This window comes from Podarcis raffonei, chromosome 7 (assembly GCF_027172205.1).
Source record: "Podarcis raffonei isolate rPodRaf1 chromosome 7, rPodRaf1.pri, whole genome shotgun sequence".
NCBI lineage: Eukaryota > Metazoa > Chordata > Lepidosauria > Squamata > Lacertidae > Podarcis > Podarcis raffonei.
The window spans coordinates 18,902,029-18,925,804 of NC_070608.1; the positions used below are offsets into that span (position 1 = coordinate 18,902,029).

Here is a 23,776-nt window from a genome sequence, read left to right on the forward strand (position 1 = left end):
ACTTTTAAGCTGTCTGGCTCGCTTAGGGTTGGGGTAAGGCCCATTCAGCACACTGGCTTTGGAAGGTAATATTGCTCGTGTGGGAACAGTTCTGGTAATAGTTTTGACTATACATGATTATGGCTTTACACACCATTCCTGGAATGTAGCTCCCATGTAAGATGTAAGTGAACTGTATTTTGATATTTGCATTGATTATAAATTGTCTTCTATTGTTATGCCACTTGGATACTTATGTACTTAGATTTCCCCCCCATCCGTTTCAGTTACCATATCAGCTATGAAAACAGAAGCAGCAGTGTAATACATCACCTTTTTTGTGTATTCCCTCTGAAATAATCTTTGTACCGCAAATTCTAGGTGACAATGCGGGATCCTGTGGGGATCCTGGGATCCCAGGTCACGGTTCTAGAGAACAAAGCAACTTTAGAATTAAAAGTGTTGTGCAATTCTCTTGTGAGCTCGGATACACCCTTCATGGATCGGTGGAAAGAACATGTCTGGCAAATGGAAGTTGGACAGGAAAGCAGCCGGAATGTAAAGGTAAATCTCATTGATGATGGGAATATAATACAACCCAGTATTAGTAAAAAGATGTGCTCAGCACAACAGTGCTTGAAAGTCAAAGAGCTTAAGTGATCATTTTGTTTTAAATAAGCCCAGATACTTTGAATTAATTTGTGGAATGCTCATCTGATGTCTTCATTACATAACTTTAGGTGCCAGATAAAAAACATTCCACTTCTTCCAAGCCTTTCATTAATTAAATAACTCATGACCTTATAAACCATTGAGGGGGGTAGTAATGATTTTTGTAACTATGTTATGTATTTTTTTATGTTTTTCTATTGTAAACCTCCCTGTGGTCCTTGAATGAAGGGTGGTATAGAAATTTGTACTATCAATAGTCACTCATTATCACTCAGGGTATTATCCCTGCCTCACTGTACCCTTGCCCTATTTGGGCCATCTTAAGCACTTTCACCCTGATCCCTTTGGGCTGATATATCTTGAGCCAGATTCACGTGAGCTGCTGCCGGCTTTCCCCTTGTAATCAGTTTGGTTCAGGGTGCTTAGGGAAGATTATGTTTTAGCTGACAAGCCCTGAATTTGTCTGAAGTTACCCACTTCAATGCAAGAATAATCAGAATCTGATGTATATACTCCTACCAAGTGCTGAAGGACAGGACTTGCAGATCAGAGCAGCATCATATGAACATTGCACCGCATGAACATAACAAGAACCTGCTGGGTCGAGCCAATGCCTCATGCAGTCCCAGCATCTTATTATCACAGTGGTCAGCCAGATGCTTATGGGAGGCCTGCAAGCTTGACCTGAGTGCAGCGGCACTTTATCCACTTTTGATTCCCAACTGGTGTACAAAAGCACACTGCCTCTGGCAGAGGCGGTAGAACAAAGCTGTGGTTTCTAGTGGTCCTTGATAGCCTTATTCTCCATGAATTTGTCTAGACCTCTTTTAAAGCCACCCAAATTGATAGTCATCATTACATCTTGAGGGAACAAATTCCATAGTTTACTTTCATTTGCCTTCCAACATTTTGCTCATTGGATATATCCCTGAGTTCTAATGTTATGTAGGGTTGCCGTATTTCAAAAAGTGAAAACCCCAGCAACAAAAATATTCAAAAAATGAGTTTTTCAGCTATTTTATATGAAATTTGCCAAAATCTACACTACCGACATGAGCTGCCACAATCTGGATTTTCCCGGACATTTCAGCGAATTTCTCTCGGACGCTGTTTACAAGGGCTGAATACCGGCTGTGTCTGGGAAATTCTGGGTCTATGACAACCCTAATATTATGAGAAAGGGAAGGGGGAAAAACTTTACTCATACCATGCATTTTTTTATGCCATCTGAAATAATAACACAAGAAGATAACACTGTTCTGTCATTCTAGGTTGCTGCATAGGCACATAAAGCAATGGAAATCTTAAGGACAAGAGTAATAAAGGGTTGTCTATACATGAATGTGATTGCAAAATTGAGTTGAAAAACAGAGTCAGTGTTAACGGTTTTAGTTTGCAACAGTAACATCATCACATCAATGAACTGTCTATACAATATTAATTTACATCTGGGCTGTAGGTTAACATTAGCAGAAACAAAAGACAATAACCTTAGATCACTTCAAATGATTTGAAAATACTGAAATGCCATGAAGAAAACAAAGTAGAAGAGACCTGCTTTTTCATGACATAAATTTTATGTTGTGCATTGAACTTTCAAGACGGCTGTGATGTCATAAAATATAATAATTCTATCAACAAAAGCAAAGAGAAAAGAAAGAGATCTTCCTTTTCCCAATAACATTGATCAAAACTGAATAATGTGAGTGGGTTAATTACATTTAAATAGAATTATTTGCAGGAGAGGAGCACTGGGAAGTAGGTATCCTTTAGTATAATGCACCCTAATTTTTCATAGCCTTTTGTTGTGCCCAGAGGCTACAGTGCTGAGTAATTACCATTGAGAGTAGTATTTTTCTCAGGAGCTGCAAAATATCAGAGAACACATTCTATGGCAAAATTGGATACAATGATAAAACTAATAAAAATTCAAATATTTGGTTTACTCAACATGCTACACAAATATATAATTATAGTTCCCTTATAGTTCCCTTATATGGTTCCCTTAGAAATATAAGAATCTGCCTTATACCATTTCATATCACTGACCCCTGTAGTTCAGTGTGGTCTACATTTATTAACAGGAGCTCTCCAGGGCTTCAGGAATTAAGTTTCCTACTTGACGACGATAGCCCGGGGCGAACATGAGACCTTTGGCCTGCAAAGCAGGTGCTCCAACACTCACTTCTCACCAACATTTCATCTGAAGCTTAAGTGTCAGCATTTTGTGAAGGGGTAGCTCTTCCTCGGGTGAAACACTTGTGGAATTGCTAAGGAGGTCACAGAGTCCTCGTTGGATCTGTGAAATCTCACAGCAGAAGAGATTTTGGGATGTTGCCAGCAGGTTCCAAATAAAACTAATCATCAATGCAGATGTAGCAGTTTCTCCTCAAGTGAAACCTACGAAGGTTTGAGAGTGCAACAAAGGATATCTAGGCAAGACTAGGATGATTAATTGCCAGGGGATGTACACTGAATTATGTTCAGTTTATTCTAATTGCTCATTGATTGATTTGATTATTTGGAACAATGTGTAGATCAGACATCCTCAAACTCGCCCCTCCAGCTGTTTTGGGACTACAGTTCCCATCATCCTTGACCACTGGTCCTGTTAGCTAGGGATGATGGGAGCTGTAGTCCCAAAACAGCTGGAGGGCTGAGTTTGGGGATGTCTGGTGTAGATCTTCAGTGTTTGTTGTTGCTGCCATCTTGCACCTTATTCCTGCATTTCCCACATTTGAATTTCTAGCTGTCCAATGTGGTAATCCTGGGACAACAGCTAATGGGAAGGTGTTTCGAATAGATGGTACAACATTCTCTAGTTCTGTAATTTATTCCTGCATGGAAGGCTATATATTGTCTGGACCTTCCGTAAGACAGTGCACTGCGAATGGAACGTGGTCTGGCTCCTTGCCAAATTGCACAAGTAAGTACCCTTTTTATTATTTAAGATGTTGCGAGTTTATAATGAACTAAGTCACAACAGGGTGATGGTAGACTGGGCAAGAGATGGGCTTTTCAAATTGTGCTGTTTCCTCTGCTGCCACTGGTTCCATCCACGTTGCTCTCCACTCCTGAGTCCTACTCCAACTGGGTTCTACTTGTCTTGTGTGGTTCTCTGTTTCTGGCTCCTATTCACTGCTCCTCCCTGTCCAATATTCGACTGCCCAACTGTGCTACTGGCAGCTGCTGCAGCCAGCTTAAATACCCCGGTGGTGGACCATAGTGAAGCCTTGGTTCCTCAGGTCTCCCATGGAAGCACCGCCCCACACCCTGTTCACCACAGGCCAGTTTGAATTTAAAATTTGGGGGTATCCCATTGCCCCCAGTGGCTGGCCAAGGCTGAAGCAAATGGCCAACTGTGAGGGACAAAAGTCCCCCTCCCCCTGGCATCTCTCAAGGGGCTCTCCTGGACCATAACTACTGCATCCCTGGAAGGTAAAGTGTTCCTTCTCTACAAGGGTTGGGTTTTTCAAGAGTGCAGACCTTTGAAGCAGCCCCCATGCAAAACTTTGTTGCCATACGTAGGGATGGGGGGCCAGTTTGATTCAGGTGCATTTAAAGGTCTGCTTTCTCAAAGAATATGTGAGCCAAACATAGGCATCCTTCGAAATTCACACTTCTCTGAACTTTGCAATGCAGCTCTCCAGCCAAGTAACATGTGCAAAAATGTATATACAGTGGTACCTCGGGTTACATACGCTTCAGGTTACATACACTTCAGGTTACAGACTCCGCTAACCCAGAAATAGTGCTTCAGGTTAAGAACGTTGCTTCAGGATGAGAACAGAAATCGTGCTCCGGCGGCGCGGCAGCAGTGGGAGGCCCCATTAGCTAAAGTGGTGCTTCAGGTTAAGAACAGTTTCAGGTTATGTACAGACCTCCGGAACGAATTCAGTACTTAACCCGAGGTACCACTGTACTAAAGTATGCATATGAATACATAAACTGGAGAAAATAACTTACAAATTTCTGTGCAAAAAAGTATGTGTGTATACAAAATCACATGCAAATATGTGTGTACTAGGAGAAATATGCAAAAGCACGCTGACAAATTTTAGTTGCCATCTTATTCAGTTTGCCTGATAAGTGTTGTAAAGGGCTGCCTTCAAGATTTATTTTAACAATTTATGTAACCCAGTATTTCTCCCCGTACGTCATTTGTTTTCCTTATGTAAATTTTGCAACTTTAATGAAAATCACAGAACACCTCTTGGCAAAATCATATTCTTTAATATATTTAGTTCATTGCTGTTTTGACCATCATGGTCATATCAACCACAGAAAAACAGTATTAATAATATATAAATTAATAAAATATTGAAGAACAACATCAACCAAAATATGTCTTAACATTGAAATATACCAAAATACTACTACTGGTAGTAGTAATAATATGCATTATACATGTTATTTAATAAGAAATCTGGAAATTCAATGTTTGGAAGACTATTTGCTTTTTCTGCATTTTTGACATATTGTTCTCAAGCTCTAGGTGCAATGAAAATATTTGAAATCTATTCTCAGATGTCTCTAGCAGAATCCTGAAGTTGAACTTCAGCCAATAGAAGCCTCTAGGGACAGCACAGCAAAGAAAACTTTATGCAGCAAGAGTTGGAAAATGAAGTGAGCTAGAAATAGGATATGCCCTGACTAGTCCTTTACTGCAGCTTAAAAAAAAAATTTAACAGTTACTAGTCACTCTCCAGCCACCAAATTCATGTCAACCCAAAACTTTCTTTCCAGATAGGCTGCCTTAAAATTTAACTGGATTATAATTCTTATTTATTGTAGCTTTTTGAAGGGCAAGCAAAAACCTAGCTTGGATCTGAAACATTGAACAATGAATTACAAGGTGTGTTGTTATCAGGGATGTAGGAAGGGGGCAGTGGGGGCGGGCTGCCCCGGGTGTCATCCTAGAGGGGGGTGACAAAATCCCTCCTGGGCGGATCATCGCTGTGTGGATCGCCCCTTGCGTGGATCGCCATGGCGATCCCATGGGGGAGGTTGCCCCGCCATGCCCCTCCATGTCCCAGAGCAGCTAGCTACGCCCCTGGTTATGATGTGTCCTGTGTAACAGAGCTTCTATAGTGTTGTATGCTCCCCACTTCTGAGCCGTAATACTTTTCAGGAGTAGTGCTCACAGGGTTTACTTCCATTTACATATGATAACACTGGAGATGGTGGGTAGTATCCAACCAATACATCTCAGTGCAAGACTTTACAATTGAACGAGAGAACCCTTCCTGCCTTCCTGCCCCAGATCTGTTCTGGAGGGTTGGGGGAACCCCTCGGACAGATTTATAGACCTTACATAAGAGACCATAAGATGCACCTAGTTTTTAGAGGAGGAAAGGGGGAAATCCCCATTTTTGGAGGGATCAGCTCACAGTTGTGCAGCTTCTTTTGCAAAGGGGAAAAGCCCATTTTTTTTTAAAGATCAGCTCAAAGTTGTTGAGCTTATTTTGAAACGGGGAAAAATCCTGTTTTTATGGGGTTCAACTCACAGTTCTGCAGCTTCTTTAGGAAAGGAAAGGGAGCCGTTTCTACAGTTTCCAGACAGATAATCTAATCAGCTGGTCACATATCGCTGGGGAAACAAACAGCCTCCGTCTGCAGAATATTAAACAATGGAGGCCTGGGCAAGGGGGCGGGGCCAGAAAAGGAGCCAGTGATCGACCCCACATTCACTCCATAAGATGCACAGACATTTCCCCTTACTTTTTAGGAGAGAAAAAGTGTGTCTTATGGAGCGAAAAATACAGTACTTTTTTATTATTATTCCAGCAGCATTTCAATTGAATCTCATTTTATAGTTTTAACTTATTTTTTGAATCTCTCTTTTTTGGTATAGTATTTCTTGTGCACCACATAGAGATGATTGCAGTTGAGTGGTATTTAAATAGTTGAAATAAATAAATAAATGGGGGGAGGGGACACACAAGCAGGAAGGATAGAGAGTTCTGTTGCAAAGCAGAGATCCTTGCATTGATGGGCTCCATTAGTTGAATACCACCTGGTATCTTTATAATATTTATTTCATAGTGAGGGTGGGCAGCTGACTGAACCTGTCCTAAAGATATTTGATAGTAAATTGCTTACTTAAATACTCCATGGTGTTGAAATCTGGAGTTCTGATTTGAACTCCATTAAAATTTTGGAAACTCTGCAGAATAATTTTTTCAGAAGCTGTACTCTCTACCATCAGCAGCTCTTCTTTGTACAGAATCCAGGTGGCCAACAATTAAGGCAAGCACAGACTGTGCTCAGTTAAAGTATATTTTTTAAATTGCTACTATTCCTATTGAGCGTTTTCTTGCTCTGTGGTCTATGGAATTGGGTGATAAACAACTCTGGAAAGCAGCTTGTCAATATGTTTTAGACTATTACTATTTTCCAGAACTGAGCTCTGCTTTGACCTTGAATAAGGGATTAGCTCTTCTGGATAGAATCCAAAAGGGACCTGCAACTAATTAGAAACACCCAATTTCCCCTTTGGTATCCACTCTTGAGAACAGAGCATTTTAGAGCTAGTTTTCTGGCCAAACTCTTACCAGCTTCCTTAAGAAATGCTTTCAATGAACTGCTTTTGCAAGTGATGCCCACTGCAGTCTTGGATGGCTGATACGACAAGGTCACGTACGCAGGCAGACTTTGCATTTGTGGTCAATCTCAGGTGGAAGACATCACTCATTATCTGTTAGCCTGTCCCTTATAATAGAGTCCCAAGAGATTGCTTTCTGAAACCTTTCCTCACACCAGCAAGCAGGTATTCCTCTACAGAAATGGTCTGGTTTCTTTTCAGGGGCAATAATAACTTCATAACATATACAGTGGCTCTTCATATACTGGCTTGAGGTGGGGGAAAATCAGGAATAAAGAGTTAGATAAAATCACTATAAATTGTTTTGGTGATTGAGAGGTTCAACTAAGCTAGATCTGAATTTGTTGGTGTCTCTAGCAACCTCATGGATGTTGGCTCATATTATGGATGTATGATCTGTATTGTTTCATTGGTACTGTTGCTGCAGGTTTGTCATGGCCTTTGGCTAGAACAATAAATTTATACTGAATTGTTGTTGAATATTTGTAGGTAAATGAGACCTACAACAAAATATTGCAGTGTTGCGTGCTATATGGTGGTCCCTACTGCATAGTCAGTTCAGCAGCACAGCTCTTGCTAGCTGAGGCAGCCTAAGCCTAGCAGAGGGAAAATAAGCCTTTAATATAGAGCTTATTTGCACTGTTCTTTTTGCCAACATGTGTGAGTGAGCTGAATGGGGTTAGAATCTGGCACAAGTCTCCCTGCTCAGTCCCTCCACCACTACTCCCCTAGAATGCTGATTTTTTGGGGATACTTACATCACCGTAAGCTGCACCACTCTTTGCTCAACTGGCTGTGTCCTATCTCTGGCAGGATGAGGAGGTTTTACTGGCATATTGCCATCTTATCTGGAATGTGGGTCTTGTGTCAGTATAGCCCAGATGCATCAGGAACCAGCCAGCTGAACCAAGGATCCATCAGATCCTAACTCCCAGCAGATTTTGGGTTTCGATTGTTCCCTTAATAAATGATTGATTTTACCATTCCACCGCCCTCCAAAAAGAAATATTTCCATCTGCATTCCTTGCCCCTATATTATCTGTTCTTTAACTCATTTTCTCACAGTAATCAGTTGTGGGGATCCAGGTATACCAGCCAATGGGCTGAGATACGGTGATGATAACGTTGTTGGACAAAACGTTACCTATATGTGCCAGCCTGGGTACACCATGGAATCCAACAGTTCCCAGATACGTACTTGCACCACTAATGGCACATGGAGTGGAATGCTCCCAGCATGTAAAGGTATCATTTTTTTATTTGCAGAATGTTTCTTGTGCAATTCTCTCTAATTGTTCATTTTGGTACAGCATACTTGTTCAGTAAACCAGCTGTATACTGCGATCTGCACAATCTCCTCCTTTCTGTGGTCCCAGGCATCAACCAAAAGTACAAAACAAAATATCCATTGCTGGTGAGTAGGCATGAGATGGATTTTGAGATGGTTGGAATCAGGACTGGAGTTATAATTTCCAATAGGGTTGAAGTGTTTCTGAAGAAGCCACTGGACGTACCACTTTCTAGCAGGTTCTGGACCCATTTCTATGTCCTGGGCACATCTAGTTCCTATACAACAAGGACATGCAATCAGGATTTTAGTTCCTTATTGGTAAAGCACTTGATTACATCAGCTACTCAAAATGCCTCTCCAAAAGATTAACGGACCCTCCTGAGCAAAGTTTGATGATACATTGAAGGTGGGCAGAATCACCCAAATGAAGGTGAAATTCCACCCAATTTGCATCAGTTCTCCTTCTCCCTCCACACCAATATTGTTCAGGAGGACATCCTTACCCTCCAAAGAGGCTTATCGATGATCTAGGATGCTGCATGGGGCCCTGGAACACTTTCCTTCTGTGAACTCCCTTAACTTACCTTAGGATCTAAGCCTCTACTGACATGGTAGCTAAAAACAATTAATAATTTTGAAAGGTCATTTCCTTTTAAAGAAAGAAAGCAAAGAAGAGATTTATGAAATGCATCACTGAGTTATGCAGTGAATTCAAATGTGTGGAGTTTTGTATGTGTGTGTGACAGATCCTTAATTTCGTTTCTTTAACACCTTTCCAAATTACCTTTTGTTGTCAAGATTCATCACTCAGCATCACATATATTAAGCTATGAGAAGGAATAAGCAAGGTGTTTCATGAAATAACTCGCAAGGAAATGTGGTTATTCCAGTAGTGATACTACCCCAAAAAATTATACTGTGCTCCAAAAATGTTAAATTGGCACATATGGTTCTCCTACTAACTAAAGACACTGGGGACATTTGCAGGTGCTGTTCCTAATGACTCTAAATGTTTTTACAGCTGTTACCTGTCCAACTCCACCCCAGATTTCTAATGGAAGGCAAGAAGGGACAAATTTTGACTGGGGATTTAGTATTAGCTATGTCTGTTCTCCTGGCTATGAACTATCTTTTCCGGCTGTTTTGACCTGTGTTGGGAATGGAACATGGAGCGGAGAAGTACCTCAGTGCTTACGTAAGTAGCTCTTTAATTATTACATTTTATTCTGAGAGTTATGACAATTTAAAAAATACTTCTCTCTTTTTTAAACCAACACATTTTGATAATGTGCCAGAAGGTAGATGCATAGATAAGGGATGTGGACCTTCCGGCCCTCCAGATGTTGAACTGCAACCTCCTTGACCTCTGACCTTTGACTGTGCTGACTGAAACTGATAGGAATTGGAGTTCAGCAACATCTGGAGGAACAGAGGTCCCTCATCCCAGATCCACAATGTGTTCTTCCGCCATATGAATCTGTCCTACTCCTGAACCCAGCAGGTATAGCTCTTTTGTTCATGCCCTTGCCTTCTGAGAAATGGTTGATACTAAAGGTTGCTACAGCCCCCATCTCTCGTGGAAGCATTACATATGTGGACTTCACTGCCCTGAGAGCTTAAATAAGCTCCTTTCTCATTCATGTTTCACTGGTGGCTTAAAGCTTACCTCTTCCCCAAACTTCCTCCTTAAAGCTTACCTCTTCAGCACCACCCCTGGCAGTGCGATGCTGGTAGGGTGCCATCACTGCTGCCCCCCGTCCGCACTACATGCGGCATGCCCCGCCCTGGGATGTGCGCCAGCCTCGCCCCCACCTGCTCTCTGCCCCCCGGTGCCGGAGCATGAAGCTCCGCCATTGTCCCCACCCCTCTACCCCCCATTTCTGTTTCTGAGCTCATTCAAAGCCCAGTATCCTCCAAGATGAGTGAATTTGAATAGATGACTCATGTGCTGAGCTGGAGCTATGCTGACTCAACCACTGGAATGTGAACCAACAGAATTCACAGTGGCATAAATTCCAGAAGGGGTGTTTGGGGAACAGAGCAGGACAAAGTCCACCTAAATGTCCACCTATTTCAACCCTCTTTCAGCTGAGTCATGTGATCTGGCAACACAGTGGGACTTGTACTAGCCCAAAGTGTGGGGTATGTCAGATAAAGGTAAAAGGTAAAGGACCCTTGGATGGTTAAGTCCAGTTGAATTTGACTCTGGGGTGTGGCACTCATCTCTGCTTTCAGATTGAGGGAGCTGGCATTTGTGCATGGACACCTTTCCAGGTCATGTGGCCAGCATGACTAAACTGCTCTGGTGCACGGAACCCCGAGACGAGTGCCAGAGTGCATCAAAATCCCATTTACCTTCCCGCTGGGGCGGTACCTATTTATCCACTCGCACTGGTATGCTTTCAAACTGCTAGGCTGACAGGAGCTGGGACAGAGCAATGGGAGCTCACCCTGTCAGATGGATTTGAACCCTTGACCTTATGATCTGCAAGCTCAAGAGGCTTGGTGGTTTGGAACACAGCACCACCTGCGTCCCAATCAATGTCAAACTCCATTTGAAATACCTGCTTTCCCTCTACCAGACTCAGGCCAGCTCAGAGTTGGGGCAACTCTGCTGGCTTGCTAAACTTAGGAATGTTTTTTAAGTTGTTTGTTTGGGATCTTTGGCTTCCTTTCTTTTTTACTTTTTTCCATTGTACTGCTTTTACCTCGGTCATGTCTTTATTTATACAGCGGTACCTTGGGTTACAGACGCTTCAGGTTACAGACGCTTCAGGTTACAGACTCTGCTAACCCAGAAATAGTAACTCGGGTTAAGAACTTTGCTTCAAGATGAGAACAGAAATCACATGGTGGCGGCGCAGCAGCAGCGCAAGGCCCCTTTAGCTAAAGTGGTACCTCAGGTTAAGAACAGTTTCAGGTTAAGAACAGACCTCCAGAAGGAATTAAGCTCTTAACCCAAGGTACCATTGTATATATTTTTATTGGACTCCACTTGGTGACTAAGTGGTACCATTTATGTTGTATAATTTCTGGGACAATGCTCTATGTTGGGTAATTGAATAAGGTCTGAGTGGTGTCTCCATCAGTGACTGTAAGCTTGCTGGAGTGACCTATGGAATAATATGTGGTCCACTACTGGGACCTTTGCCAAGGGCTATAACCTGAAGCTGGCCCTGGCTGACTCAGAATGCTGTTTTTTGTTCGTTAGCTTGAGACAAAAACATCTTTACCTCTTAGAGTCCTTGTTTCTGTAAACCGTGAGTATTCCAGTTTCCAAGGAGAACATAGACACAGAAGAGGAATCAATGGCAGTGTTTTGTCTCATATTTTGCACTGGTAAAGCAATCTTGTCAAATATGACAAAAGTGCCACCAGAAGCAAGTTTGAACCAGCATTCTACTCAGGCAACACTCTGGCTGACATCAATAAGGACTGGGCCTGCCAGGAGTACAGAAGAGACTTCAGGCTTTGTCTCTGACAATTGGACTTTTTGTTCCAATATTATATTAAATTACCTGTTTTATACAGAAATTTTTATTATCATAAAATTGCTGACATTGATGGATTTTGCACTGTTGCAGATTTCATTACAATAACAAATGTATGCTGGCTCTTTACACTGTGCTTCATGCATAGATTTTTCTTCTTTTTTAAAAAACAACAACACACCACTAACCCTTTTTTTTAAAAAAACCACAAAATAACTGCAGTGGATTTGATTACCTGAGAAATGTAGCTCTCTATGTATTGTGCCAGCGAAAGAACATTGCAAATGCTCTCTATGTATTGTGCCAGGGAAAGTACTAATAGGACCATATGGGCAACCTGATGTGATTCAGCCAAGACTTTGAGGCTATTTGGTACATATTTGGAGCGCTGCATTGACGGATCCTATGCATCTTCCCTGAAAAGCGGAGTCCCACTGAATTCATTACACCCAATGACTCATGCAAGTTAAGTTGGAATCCCAAGCTATTTAACCCAGAAGTAGTCTCCTGGCAACAGTGAGATCATGAACCCCACAGTGCTGTCAAGACTGGGCTTGTGTTGGCAAGGCATTGATGCAAGAGGAGGAAGAGATGGAGGGGAGGCTGATTGGTGGGAACCAGAGCTGGAGAAATCAGAGTGGGGACTCTTCCTGCCTCAGCTTCAGCCAGTTCCGAAGGTGGAGGAGAGATTCTGGCTCCAAACCCCACCCCCCACAATCTCCTAACAGAGCAGAGAGTCTCAGTGGAGCCTGGGGTGGGCTAGGGGTAGCCAAGGTGTGGAAAGGAAACTCTAGAGCAGTGGTTCTCAACCTGTGGGTCCCCAGATGTTGTTGGACTACAACTCCCATCATTCCTATCCAGCATGACCAGGGGTCAGGGATGATGGGACTTGTAGTCCAACAACATCTGGGGACCCACAGGTTGAGAACCACTGCTCTAGAGGCAGCAGCAAGTGATCAGGAGCCTGAACAAGAGGGTGAAGTATTATCACCTAGAACCAGGTGCTGCCCCCACAGACTCAAACACCTCCGAGGTGTTACAACCCCAACATTCTTCCAAAGCAAGCAAGTGAGGGTGTTGTACCTCATCTTTCAAAGTTTGGCAGGCAGAGCATAAAAACTATTGAGCAGTGGCGGGTCTTGGGGTCTTGAACGGTGCCCTGTGTGATGTCAAGATTCAGCAACAGACACCCACACCCCGCATCTCTCTCTCAATTATAAATAATAGTTGTGGCACCCCCAAGGCTCTGTGCCTGGTGTGACCAAACCAGTCATGTTCCATTAAATCTGCCTTTGTGTTGAGACATCTTTATCGCTTCTGTCCAGTTCTGAATGTCTTGCCTGAATACTGATATCCTGAATTATGATTCCCAAACTCTGTCTCTGCTGCCAAGACAATACAGGCAGTGACCATTTTGTTTGTGTCCAATTGATGTGCAACTGCCAACCTGCGGGACCTTTGGGACCTGGAGGAGAAGAGAACAGGGGTGGAACAGGGCAGGCTTATGCCAGGAATGGAACCCCCACACAAAAGGGTCACCCCCGTAGTGTTACTGGCTTGAATAAATATCTGTTTCTTATTTACACATAAGAGCCTCTGTCTCTGTGTGTTGGGCAGGAAGAGGGGCAAATGGGACTGCTCTGCTTCTTAGACTGCAATCTTAGGCTAGAATCCCTAATCAATTTTTGCACATATTCCCACAATAACCAGTATGCAAGTTGCCTTCTTAGAAGATTCAGGGGAAACCTCTACATGAGGCCAATGCATTTATGTGAAAGTGGTCCTAATATTGCATGGAAGCCTTCTCATAGGAGCTCTGTGAATTTACTCCTAACCTCTGCTTTCACTAGTTACTGATTCACAAGGGGACTGGTCCTCTTATCACATTACTCTTAAACTTACTTAGGAATCTTTGGGGAAGGATATCTTGCATTACACAAAGTCTCTAAGGATGCAGTTCATTATATTGTTGTATCAAGTGGTTAGCTTGTAACTTTACTCTTCAATAAAGATTTTGCAGGCATCTATTCAGAACTTACTTCTATATGCAGTGCTTTTTTTCTGGGGGTACGCAGGGGTACGCATACCCCTAAGCAATTTATGAATCTAAGTTTGGCCTCGTTGAGGGACAGTATTTCAATATGAGTAAGAAAATTCTTTTTTAAGAAAAAAAATCACTGGCTATATGTCTTGCTTTTTATTTGCCTAATTATATAGCAATATCAGAGATGCTTGCTTTGAGCAGGCACAATTGCTCAAGAATCAATCAAAGTGGGAAACCATAGCTTGTCTAACTTGTGACTACTTGTCACACAATTCAGCACTTCCTAATTACCCAGCTCACTGTCTTATTATAGGATTAAAGGATTATGTTCTGTATTGAGTCAGACCATTGGTCTGTCTAGTTCAGAACTGAACTACCCTGACGGGTAGCAAGGCTTCAGAGTTTCAGATGGGTGACTTCTCTGTCCTACCTCAAGATGGGGGGGGGGGGATTGAATTTGGGAGCTTTTGCATGTAAAGCATGTGGTCTACCAAGCAGCTATAATTATTGTTCTAGTTCCCAGTTTTATTCCAATGGAACAATTTATATTTATCTATAAATCTACTGTTACATATCCTCAGCCTTTCAGCTATGGTAAAGCTGTACATTCAAGCACACAAATAAAAGTCCTCAACTTTTCTTCCAAGTCTGTCTGCATAGTATTATGGGTGAGAAGTCAAAAGTGAAGGTGCATTTGTGTTCTCAATAGCCAAGCTGGGTGTCCAGCATTATGGAGAGAGGTGATGTCTTAACCTTTCAAATCCACAGATACTAGCGGCATCCTATGGTGATTCATGTGAATCTGATGGTATATTTTTCAGCCCTCCCCATCATGCAGATTGCTGCTGTGACTTAATGGCTGCATCCATGGGCATGCCATGTTAGACATTATGTCATTCATGTGGCTTCATCCCTGGGGCTACTCTGCATGGAATAATCTGAAACAAACCAGTGTATTTTCAGTAGTCTCCTATTTTCGCATCCTTGGCTTCCTTTGAGTTGAAGAATTATTTCCTGTCGCTCAACTATATCCCTGCATCAGAGAGGATATCTACCATGGTTTGGTGGCATTCCGTACTGCCTCCCCAGTTAATTGTGGCATAAGATAGAAGTGTTATTAATTATCACTTTCACACATGGTCAGGTTGCTTTGGTAATTAGTGAAGTGCAAACTTCTGTTGGGGAAAAGAGAAAAAACCCCAGAACTTGGTCTGCTACAAATGGTAATGTTTCTTTTGCATACCTCCGTATTCTAGGGAAAAATAAGAGTGATGTGAATTGCTATGGTGTCTAGTTTCCATGGTTACCTATTCAGACAGGGAGTTACTAAGCATCCAACAATAGCATATAGCTGGGGAAAGGCTGAAGAAGGAGAGAGAGGAAAGATGAATGATGTTCCTCCACAAATTTTTCCAGCAAAAAATAACCCAACTCCCAGAATGCTATGAATTAGATTATTTATTTGTGTGAGGAATGTTTCAAAATTTGTTTTTGAAGGTTTGGGTTCTTATTAATACAAAGGAGTAGTAATAAATAAAAAGCACAACAACTTTGAACCCTCTGCATAATAACTACACATACTTAGTAGCGCTTGACATCCAGATATGAAGCGCACATGAGTCTAACTCTTTGCTTTCCGTGTGTACATGCACATGAATAGATGGGAGAGGATTTACCCCAGCAAATTATTTGTCAAAATCACAAATACCTAAATACAGATGGTCATTTACCCTCGCTAGATTCAACTTGCTGCCATCTGCCTTATTGCAGGGCAGATTCGAGGGTAAACCATATGTGGAACGAGTCTGCCCCTGCGGCTTGATGGAGGTAGAAACTGTCTCTCGTGCCTTGTTACACTGCCGTTTCTGCAGGGATATAAGCTCTATATTTATTACCCCTGCTATGCAAAAATCTCCAAATGTATCCGAACTTCAATGTCTAAAATCCCTGGTAGAGGACAAGGATCCTGAGATCACATTAAGGGAAACCGAATTCTGTGTGATTGCCATAAAACTTAGGGAACAAGCTGTGCTATCATAATGATTAAGGCCTTAAATCAGAATTTTAGGTTATATGTTAGTGACTAAGTTTTAATTTATATATTTTTAAACTGTTGCTATATCTGCATTGTCCCTGTTATACCTAATTGCAAATTCAAATGTATCCCTATCATGTTTTATGACTTGCTTGATATTGTATGTGGGCTGGAACTGGTCTGTGACCGAAATAATAAAATTCATGCACATGAATAGTGGGCTAAAATATGTTATTGTTAGGTGGATTTGCTGTTTTTCTAGAAAAATAGGTGCAGGAACTCACCATGAACACCTCCCTTGTTCTTTTATAAGGGCAATGGTGTGCAACTGAGAGGTGCCAGAACTGAGATCCAGTGAGTTGTAGCTGAAAAAAAACCCCTGGATTTGTAGATAGTTAACTGTGCTAACCAATGGTCCCTCATTAGCCCGAGGAAAAAGTAACAAGCGGAGTGCTGCAAAGTTATGACCTGGGTTCAACATTTATGACTTGGATAAATGCATTTAGGGGATGTTCATCAAGGATGCATATGACAGGGAGCTGGAACGGGTAGCTAATACTTAAGAAATTAGAATGAGTATTGAAGATGACCTTAACATTTTGCAGAACTGGGTCTTAACAGATGTTGGGGATTCTATAGCTGTCAGGGATTCTATAGCTGTCATTCCTTCATTGCAGGGGATTGGGTTCAATGACCCTTAGGGCCATTTTCAACTCTGCAGTTCTATGATTCTGCTCTCTAAAATTCCACATCACTTAATGGAGCAGCAAAGGAGACAGAGTAGGAAACCTTGTGTTGCCATTCTACATCTCCAAACAAATTAATCCAATGGGTTTGGAAGCAATAACTATCAACATATTTTCCATGTATTTCTCTTTTTTTCTCCACAGCAAAGTTTTGTGGTGACCCAGGAGTACCTGGTCAAGGCAAACGGGAAGGCAAGAGTTTCATTTATCAGTCAGAAGTCTCTTTCAGCTGTAATCTCCCATTTGTGCTGGTTGGTTCTAGTACTCGGATATGTCAAGCAGATGGTACATGGAGTGGATCATCTCCTCGTTGCATAGGTACAGTGGGATCTGCCCAAATTTGTTGCATGCTCTTCTCCTTTCTTTACACTTTTCACTCATGGGCCCATTTTCAACGGGCACAATCCACAACATCTACTTGTGTAGCAAAGGGTATTGATTCCTGCAGACTGGCTCCCAAGGGTAGAGTACCGAATATTTGCGTGAATATGCCTCTGTATACTACCATTTCAGTTGCATTAGTCAGTTTTGAGAATAGCATTTGAGCACCTTAGTTTAAATGCAGACAGTTTTGAAAATAGTTTGCATGAATTTCGTTGCAAACCATTATGAATTTAACAAGTCCTTTACTTTTACAATTTTCTCCTTGACTTAGAACCCACCCGTACAGCCTGTGATAACCCTGGAGTACCCCGTCATGGATCACAAAACAATACATTTGGCTATCAGGTAGGAGTGCTCATTGAATTTACATTTCACTCAACAACTGTGGTCTGTTGAGAACCACTCCTGCTTTACCAAACGTTTGTCAGCAATGTCTGAAAAGTTGTTAGTTGTGCCTTGCTGATTCTTGTCCCTTTCTTAAAATGCTACAATATTTTATTTACTTTTGTTTTGTCGCCACATAAGCATTATGAGTCTGGGAAAATGAGCAAGGATGGCTCTACTGTGGTCTGAAACTGATCAGTTATGTGAAAGTCTGGAAATCTTTGAGCCCAGAGCTTTATCATTTTAGTGAGTTTTATATATCATTCAATTTTTATTTTATTTTCTCTCTAAATTTTATTATTAACAACCCAGAAGTGCAGTAGTGGGATTATGGATCCTCCAACCCTGTGGAAACTCACAATTTATATGAGGTCCCCCCCCTTGATTTATTATGTTGGTATGTTATTACTTCTGATGAGCTATGTGTTTCAATATATCATGCTCAAATCTATGTGACTGAATAGCAATTTCAGTTTATAGGATCTTTTACTGTCACCCATACTTTTTCAAATTTTAAGTTTAAACAAATATTTTCATAACACGTTTGTGACCCGTTTTTAGAGTAGAATACTTTGCCCCCGTTTAATAGAAATACAACAGTAGCCAATCTCATGCTGATTCAAAACATACTGTGGAAGATTTCTTTTTAGATGTGTAAATGGAAAAAAAAATCCCATTAAACATGAAAGACCTCCATATTTGTTCACAGAAATAAAATCTCATAAAGAGATTGCTCTGGAGCTAAACTGATATAATGCAAACATGTCACCATGTTTTCAGTAAGTATAGAAAAAACCAAGGCCATGGTTCTGGCAGAATTTGCATTGATTTGTACTATATTGTAATGCATAAAATTCTGCATTAGAAAGTGCTCATAAAGGCTTGGATGCAATGGCAGTAATGCCTTGGGAACTTCCAAAGCACAGCGAGCATCTGTGTTTGCAAATATTCGGCACAAATTTTAAAGATAGTTCAGTGTTTAAGGCTGCAATCCCAAGCACAGTTACTAGGGACTATGCCCCACTGAACACACTCATGACTTACTTTCCAAATAAACATGCATGAAATTGTACTGTAAGCGCATCTGCCACTTAAAAAAGCCTTCTGGCAGAATTTGTAGGAAGCAACTTGAAAGAGTGAAGAAGACAGTAGTGCTGAGCCTGGAGGAAATGAAAGGGATGAATAGTAGGGATAGATATTCAGTAAATACAGTAGGAAAGATATAGTAGCCAAGGGAGAAGAGAAAGGAGCTTTGCAAGGCAGTAAAGGAGATTCAGAGCTTTGGGAATTGAGCAAAGATGACCCATATATTTTCAAGCTTTTCTCCACAGCCACAAAGGATCAGGAGCTTCTATTTTTAAAGAAGCAGGTCTGGGTGAGATACTATGTTCTGCCTCCATGGTCAAAGGCACACTGCTTCTGAATGCCAGTTGCTAGGGAGCCAGTGTGGTGTAGTGGTTAAGAGCGGCAGACTCGTAATCTGGTGAACCGGGTTCATGTCTCCGCTCCTCCACATGCATCTGCTGGGTGACCTTGGGCCAGTCACACTTCTTTGAAGTCTCTCGGCCCCACTCACCTCACAGAGTGTTTGTTGTGGGGGAGGAAGGGAAAGAAGAATGTTAGCCGCTTTGAGACTCCTTAAAGGGAGTGAAAGGCGGGATATCAAATCCAAACTCTTCTTCTTCTATAGACCACAAAAGGGGAGAGTGTTCTTGTGCTCAGGTCTTACTCATGGGCTTCCCATAGGCATCTGGTTTGCCACTGTGCAAACATACTGTTACAAAAGTTGGGTGCTCTCTATGCCAAGCAGTAGCAAGAGTCCATGGGCTTGCAGGCACTCCCCCAGGGTCAGTGTTCCTTTGCAGAATCGAGAGACAGTAGAAAATGTTGTAGCTTAAAGAAATATGGTTTATTCAACTATTTACACCTACAGCCTGCATGGAGGGAATCCAGATCTTATGGCATGGTCATTTCAAGAGGAGCTTGTCCCCCATAGCAGTGCTGCCAGCCTTCAGCCATGCTGCCAGCCTTCAGCCATCCTGCCCAAGATGGATCCCAGTCTGTCTTTCCCCTTCTTCTTCCCAACAACCCTTGCTCAAGATTCACTTTGCCTGTCACCTCACACCCTTCCAACCTTGGCAACCTTCCAACCCCCTAGTCTCTGTTCACACCTCAGGGCGGGGGGGGGGCAGTTCTCTTGCACTGCCAATAGCTCTCAATGGCCCTGTATGGTTTCTTAATGGCCCTAGCTTGGCCAGGTCATTTTGCAAAGGTTGTCCCACGAATAATTCTGCAGCTGGTATTCCTCACTTCACACCCCAAATAATCAAAATCCCACATTTATTAATTTCTAGGGTTTAGCCCCCGCCCCCAATCTATAATGATAGAACAAATCTATAACAATTGCCCAGACCCAACAGGGTTCTTATTATGTTTTTATCCCTGCTCAGTTGTAATCAATAGCACCGGAAACCATTGACCCCCTATGTTTTAATTTAACTATATTCCCCCACCCATCCTCATACACAAGTTTAACTGTTCCAAAGCCTTCCAGACTTCTGCAAAAGAAATGACACTGACCTCATATCTGAAATAAACAAGCATCTCCCTGCTTTCAAAGATTAATATTAGAAGATTTCCAGAATAAAGTCCCTAGGGTGAAACTCTACAAAACTTCCAGTCATATGCTGTATATATATGTATTTCATTTCTAATACTCTATGGTTCTGATTTCTCCACAATTTCACAGGCACACTTGCTGGGCTTGGCTTCGTTTTGGAGAAGAGCTCACTGGGGGCATGGTATTTTTTGTAATATTTGGTTTAACTTGCAAATATATAAATAGACAAAGCTTTCACCAATCTGGTACCCTTCAGATGTTGCTAGAGCTGGCTGTTGGCCCTGATGCTTGGGACTGATGGGAGTTTAAGGCCAACAACATGTAGAGGATACCAGTTTTTGAAAGGTTGAAACAGAGCATAAGTAGAGGAAGCAGTGATACACAGAGCTCACAGCTGCCTCGTTTCTCTCTCTCTCTGTCTCCCCCCACTGCACTCCTCCCCAGACTGTTGTTTTCCCCATACAGGCATTTAGTTTAAATCCTCCTCCTCTCCTTAGCTAAGAGAGAGGGAGCACCACCTTGCAGATTTCAGTGGTCTCTTCCATTGAAAACCCTCAAGAAACCTTTCCATCTGTTTCTCTACCATTAGCTCATGGAAGAAATCTACCAGCCATTTTATGGCATTAGCAAGCAACTTGGCTGACATAGGTATGGCAGCAATATCTAGCCAGCATTCGTAACAATACCTAGTTTCTTTCCTTGCTCCTTTTTTCTTTTCTTTTATAAAACACAGCCACAGGATCGTAAGTATGTAAAGGCACCACTAGACGACACTTTTCCCGAAGCAATTTTTCACCCAAATGGGAAAAGGTGTGTGTGTGTTTGTATGTATGTACTTTCCCACTGCAAAGGGATTTTATACAGAACAAAATCCAGTGCAAAGGGTGTACGAGCCCCAAGATGTCCTACACTAGTCTTCAGCTAGAAATTGCAGCCTACATTTTTTTAAAAGGAAAACAAAACTCTGGGATGAGGGGGGTGAGGATGACTCCACATGTCTGAGCAGTTTTTGCATCTGATATTTGTTTCTGTAGCTGTCCATTGTCACCAATGTGGATACTAATAAAATTGCTGATATGCATTCAGATGTATGCCCCTTTAGCCCTACTTTGAATCTCATCTGAGGCATGTAAATGAACCTGTAACATAACATGAACAATAATTCTGTGCATTTAGCATCTGTGCCAACCTGCCCAGCACTTCGTTGTACTGTTGATATTTTCTGAACCGCTGAACAGATTGTACAAATGCAAAATATATTTTGGGTGTCAGATTTTACCAACTTCATCTGCGAGCTTCCAAAACAAATTGCTTCCATGAAATGAACTGTGGGCTTGAAATATTTGTGTATAGGTACTGCTGGTAACATAGGAAATTGTTTATAGCGCTCTGACGACAAGCCATTACAGGACAACACGGCACTGAGCTGAAATAACTTGGATTTATTTGGATAAATCTGTCACGTATGCAATACTTTTAAGCTCAATTCTTTTCCCCCCAACTTATTTTTTGTGTGTGTCTGTACGTGTGTGTAAATTCAGCAACTTCCTTTTTATTAAACCTGAAAGGATCCAAGGCACAATCTGAATTTAGAAAGAAAAATAGATCCATTACACTAGTGGTAGCCTTCTATTAGCTTTTGGGTCAGTTTTATGAATATCAGTATGAAACTCAGCATGGAGATAAGGAGCAACTTAGAAAGTCATTCTTTCCTGTGAATTTAAGGCTTATGAAATGTAGGAAAGTGATAGCACAGGAAGATGAGTTTGTTTAGCAACAGAAAAGTGCAATGTTAGATACAGAACAGAAATGAAAGGGTTCCCCCATTTCTTTTACTTGTTTTGTTTTGTTCTGTGGCTTCTACTTTTCCTGTATTCTTCTCCTTCCTATTTCCTGTCTGACAATAGCCCTCTTCAGTTCAGACATTCAGTCTGAACTTACAAAGGGCAGTCAGGGAAGCATAAGGCATCCCTTGTGGGGTGGAATAACAAAATGAGGTGGAATAACTTAATATACGTAATAAATATTGTAAATTACATAAGTTATGCTATTTTGCCACAGCCAATGAAATGAAAACCACAGTTTTTAGTGGAAGATGAACTGCAGCAGACTGTAAACAGTGCTGCAAAGCCTTCTTATGTATATATTTACAAGTATATATAAAATGAATTCCAGAGGTGAAGCATGCAGTTTGCTGCAGCTTTCAGTTTGTTTAGTGTATTTGCATCTTCCCCTTCCAAGTGTAACCAATGACTACGTTTGCTTTGATAAAACACCTGGAATATTGAGAGATTTATACATAACGTCAGTCCAAGATTGTGTGTTTTGTGGTATTATATCAGTTATAACTTCAGTAATGTGGGGAAAGGGGGAAGTCACAAATGAGATAAAGTTTGTGTGTGTGTTTTAATAGGTGGGTTTTCTGTTAGGATTTTTATCTCACCAGCTGCGAGGAGCAGCACAATGGTTGTTGAGAGCACAATGGTGTCTGAAAGCATGAGACAGGAAGTCTCTGCTCGGTCTCAGTACTGTAAGAAGGTACTTTCGCTTCTGAGTGAAGTGTGCTCTTCTGTACTGCTGCTCAGAGACAGCAGACATGCTGGATGGAAGCTCTGTGTATAGACAATGTAAATAAAGTAGTTTAGAGCTACGGATTGTCTCTTTCTTCTTCAATGGGATGCCGGAAGACGAGTGTGCTCCTCTCAGGAGGGAGGGGTCGCTTATTACCGGTCTCTCTGGATTGAGGAAGATTTACAGCCAGAGGGTGACCACCGGAGAGACGCCTCGGTGTCTTGGGAAGGTGGCGGCCTTCCCGGGCGTTTTTCCAACACCCTGTTTTAATTGGAGATACCAGGAATTGAAGCTGAAAGCTTCAGCATGGAGAACATGTACTCTACTGCTGAGCTGTATACAGCTCCTGTAAACATGGTTACCTTAACATTAAAGTTTTCCCAGTCAAATTGAAGACATAATGATTGGAACCTTAAACCTTTTGCATACAAAGCATTTGTTTCACCAATGAGAAAAAAAAAACCCAAAACAAATTCTGATGTCTAGTTTTAATAAAACAGAAACTTGTCTCAGATTTAGCCAACAGTGAACTGTGTTAGAACAATTTTGTGCAAGACGTATTGATTAAATGTGAGAAAATCAGATCAGGAAACTGACATTGAGAATACCAAAATGAACTTCACTGCCTGTGATTGCCATCCTTCAAAAGGTAAATGCAACCTCTGTGAATATTTTAAATGGCAGTTACATGTACATAGGTTTGCTTTAGGATCAGTTTTAGGGCAAAACTAGATGTGATGCTTAACTTGCCTTTAGCAATCAGATTTGATAGATTTTTAAAAACATAAAACTAAAAAATTAAGTGCAAGCAAGGGATGAAATTTTAATCTACCCCTCACCTGCCTCAGTCCTGATGAAAATCCTTCACTCTGTAGCTGCTCATAGCCCCAGAAGGAAAACACCCATTGTCACAAAGGGGAATGTTCCACCTGGAGCTATTGAAAGCTGTGAGTGG

At 41.6% G+C, this 23,776-nt stretch overlaps 1 protein-coding gene across 4 annotated transcripts in view; it reads left to right on the top strand.

Moving 5' to 3' along the window:
- Positions 1–23,776, top strand: part of CSMD3 (CUB and Sushi multiple domains 3) — a 594,298-nt gene that overhangs the window by 530,311 nt on the left and 40,211 nt on the right. For 3 of the 4 annotated variants that reach the window (XM_053395417.1, XM_053395418.1, XM_053395419.1), the window contains 6 exons: positions 361–543; positions 3,401–3,577; positions 8,321–8,500; positions 9,568–9,741; positions 17,007–17,180; positions 17,518–17,591. In XM_053395417.1, coding sequence (XP_053251392.1) covers positions 361–543; positions 3,401–3,577; positions 8,321–8,500; positions 9,568–9,741; positions 17,007–17,180; positions 17,518–17,591 — 962 coding nt within the window. Of the gene's footprint in view, positions 1–360; positions 544–3,400; positions 3,578–8,320; positions 8,501–9,567; positions 9,742–17,006; positions 17,181–17,517; positions 17,592–23,776 lie in introns of those variants that run through there. The other variant, XM_053395420.1, reaches the window with a different exon arrangement.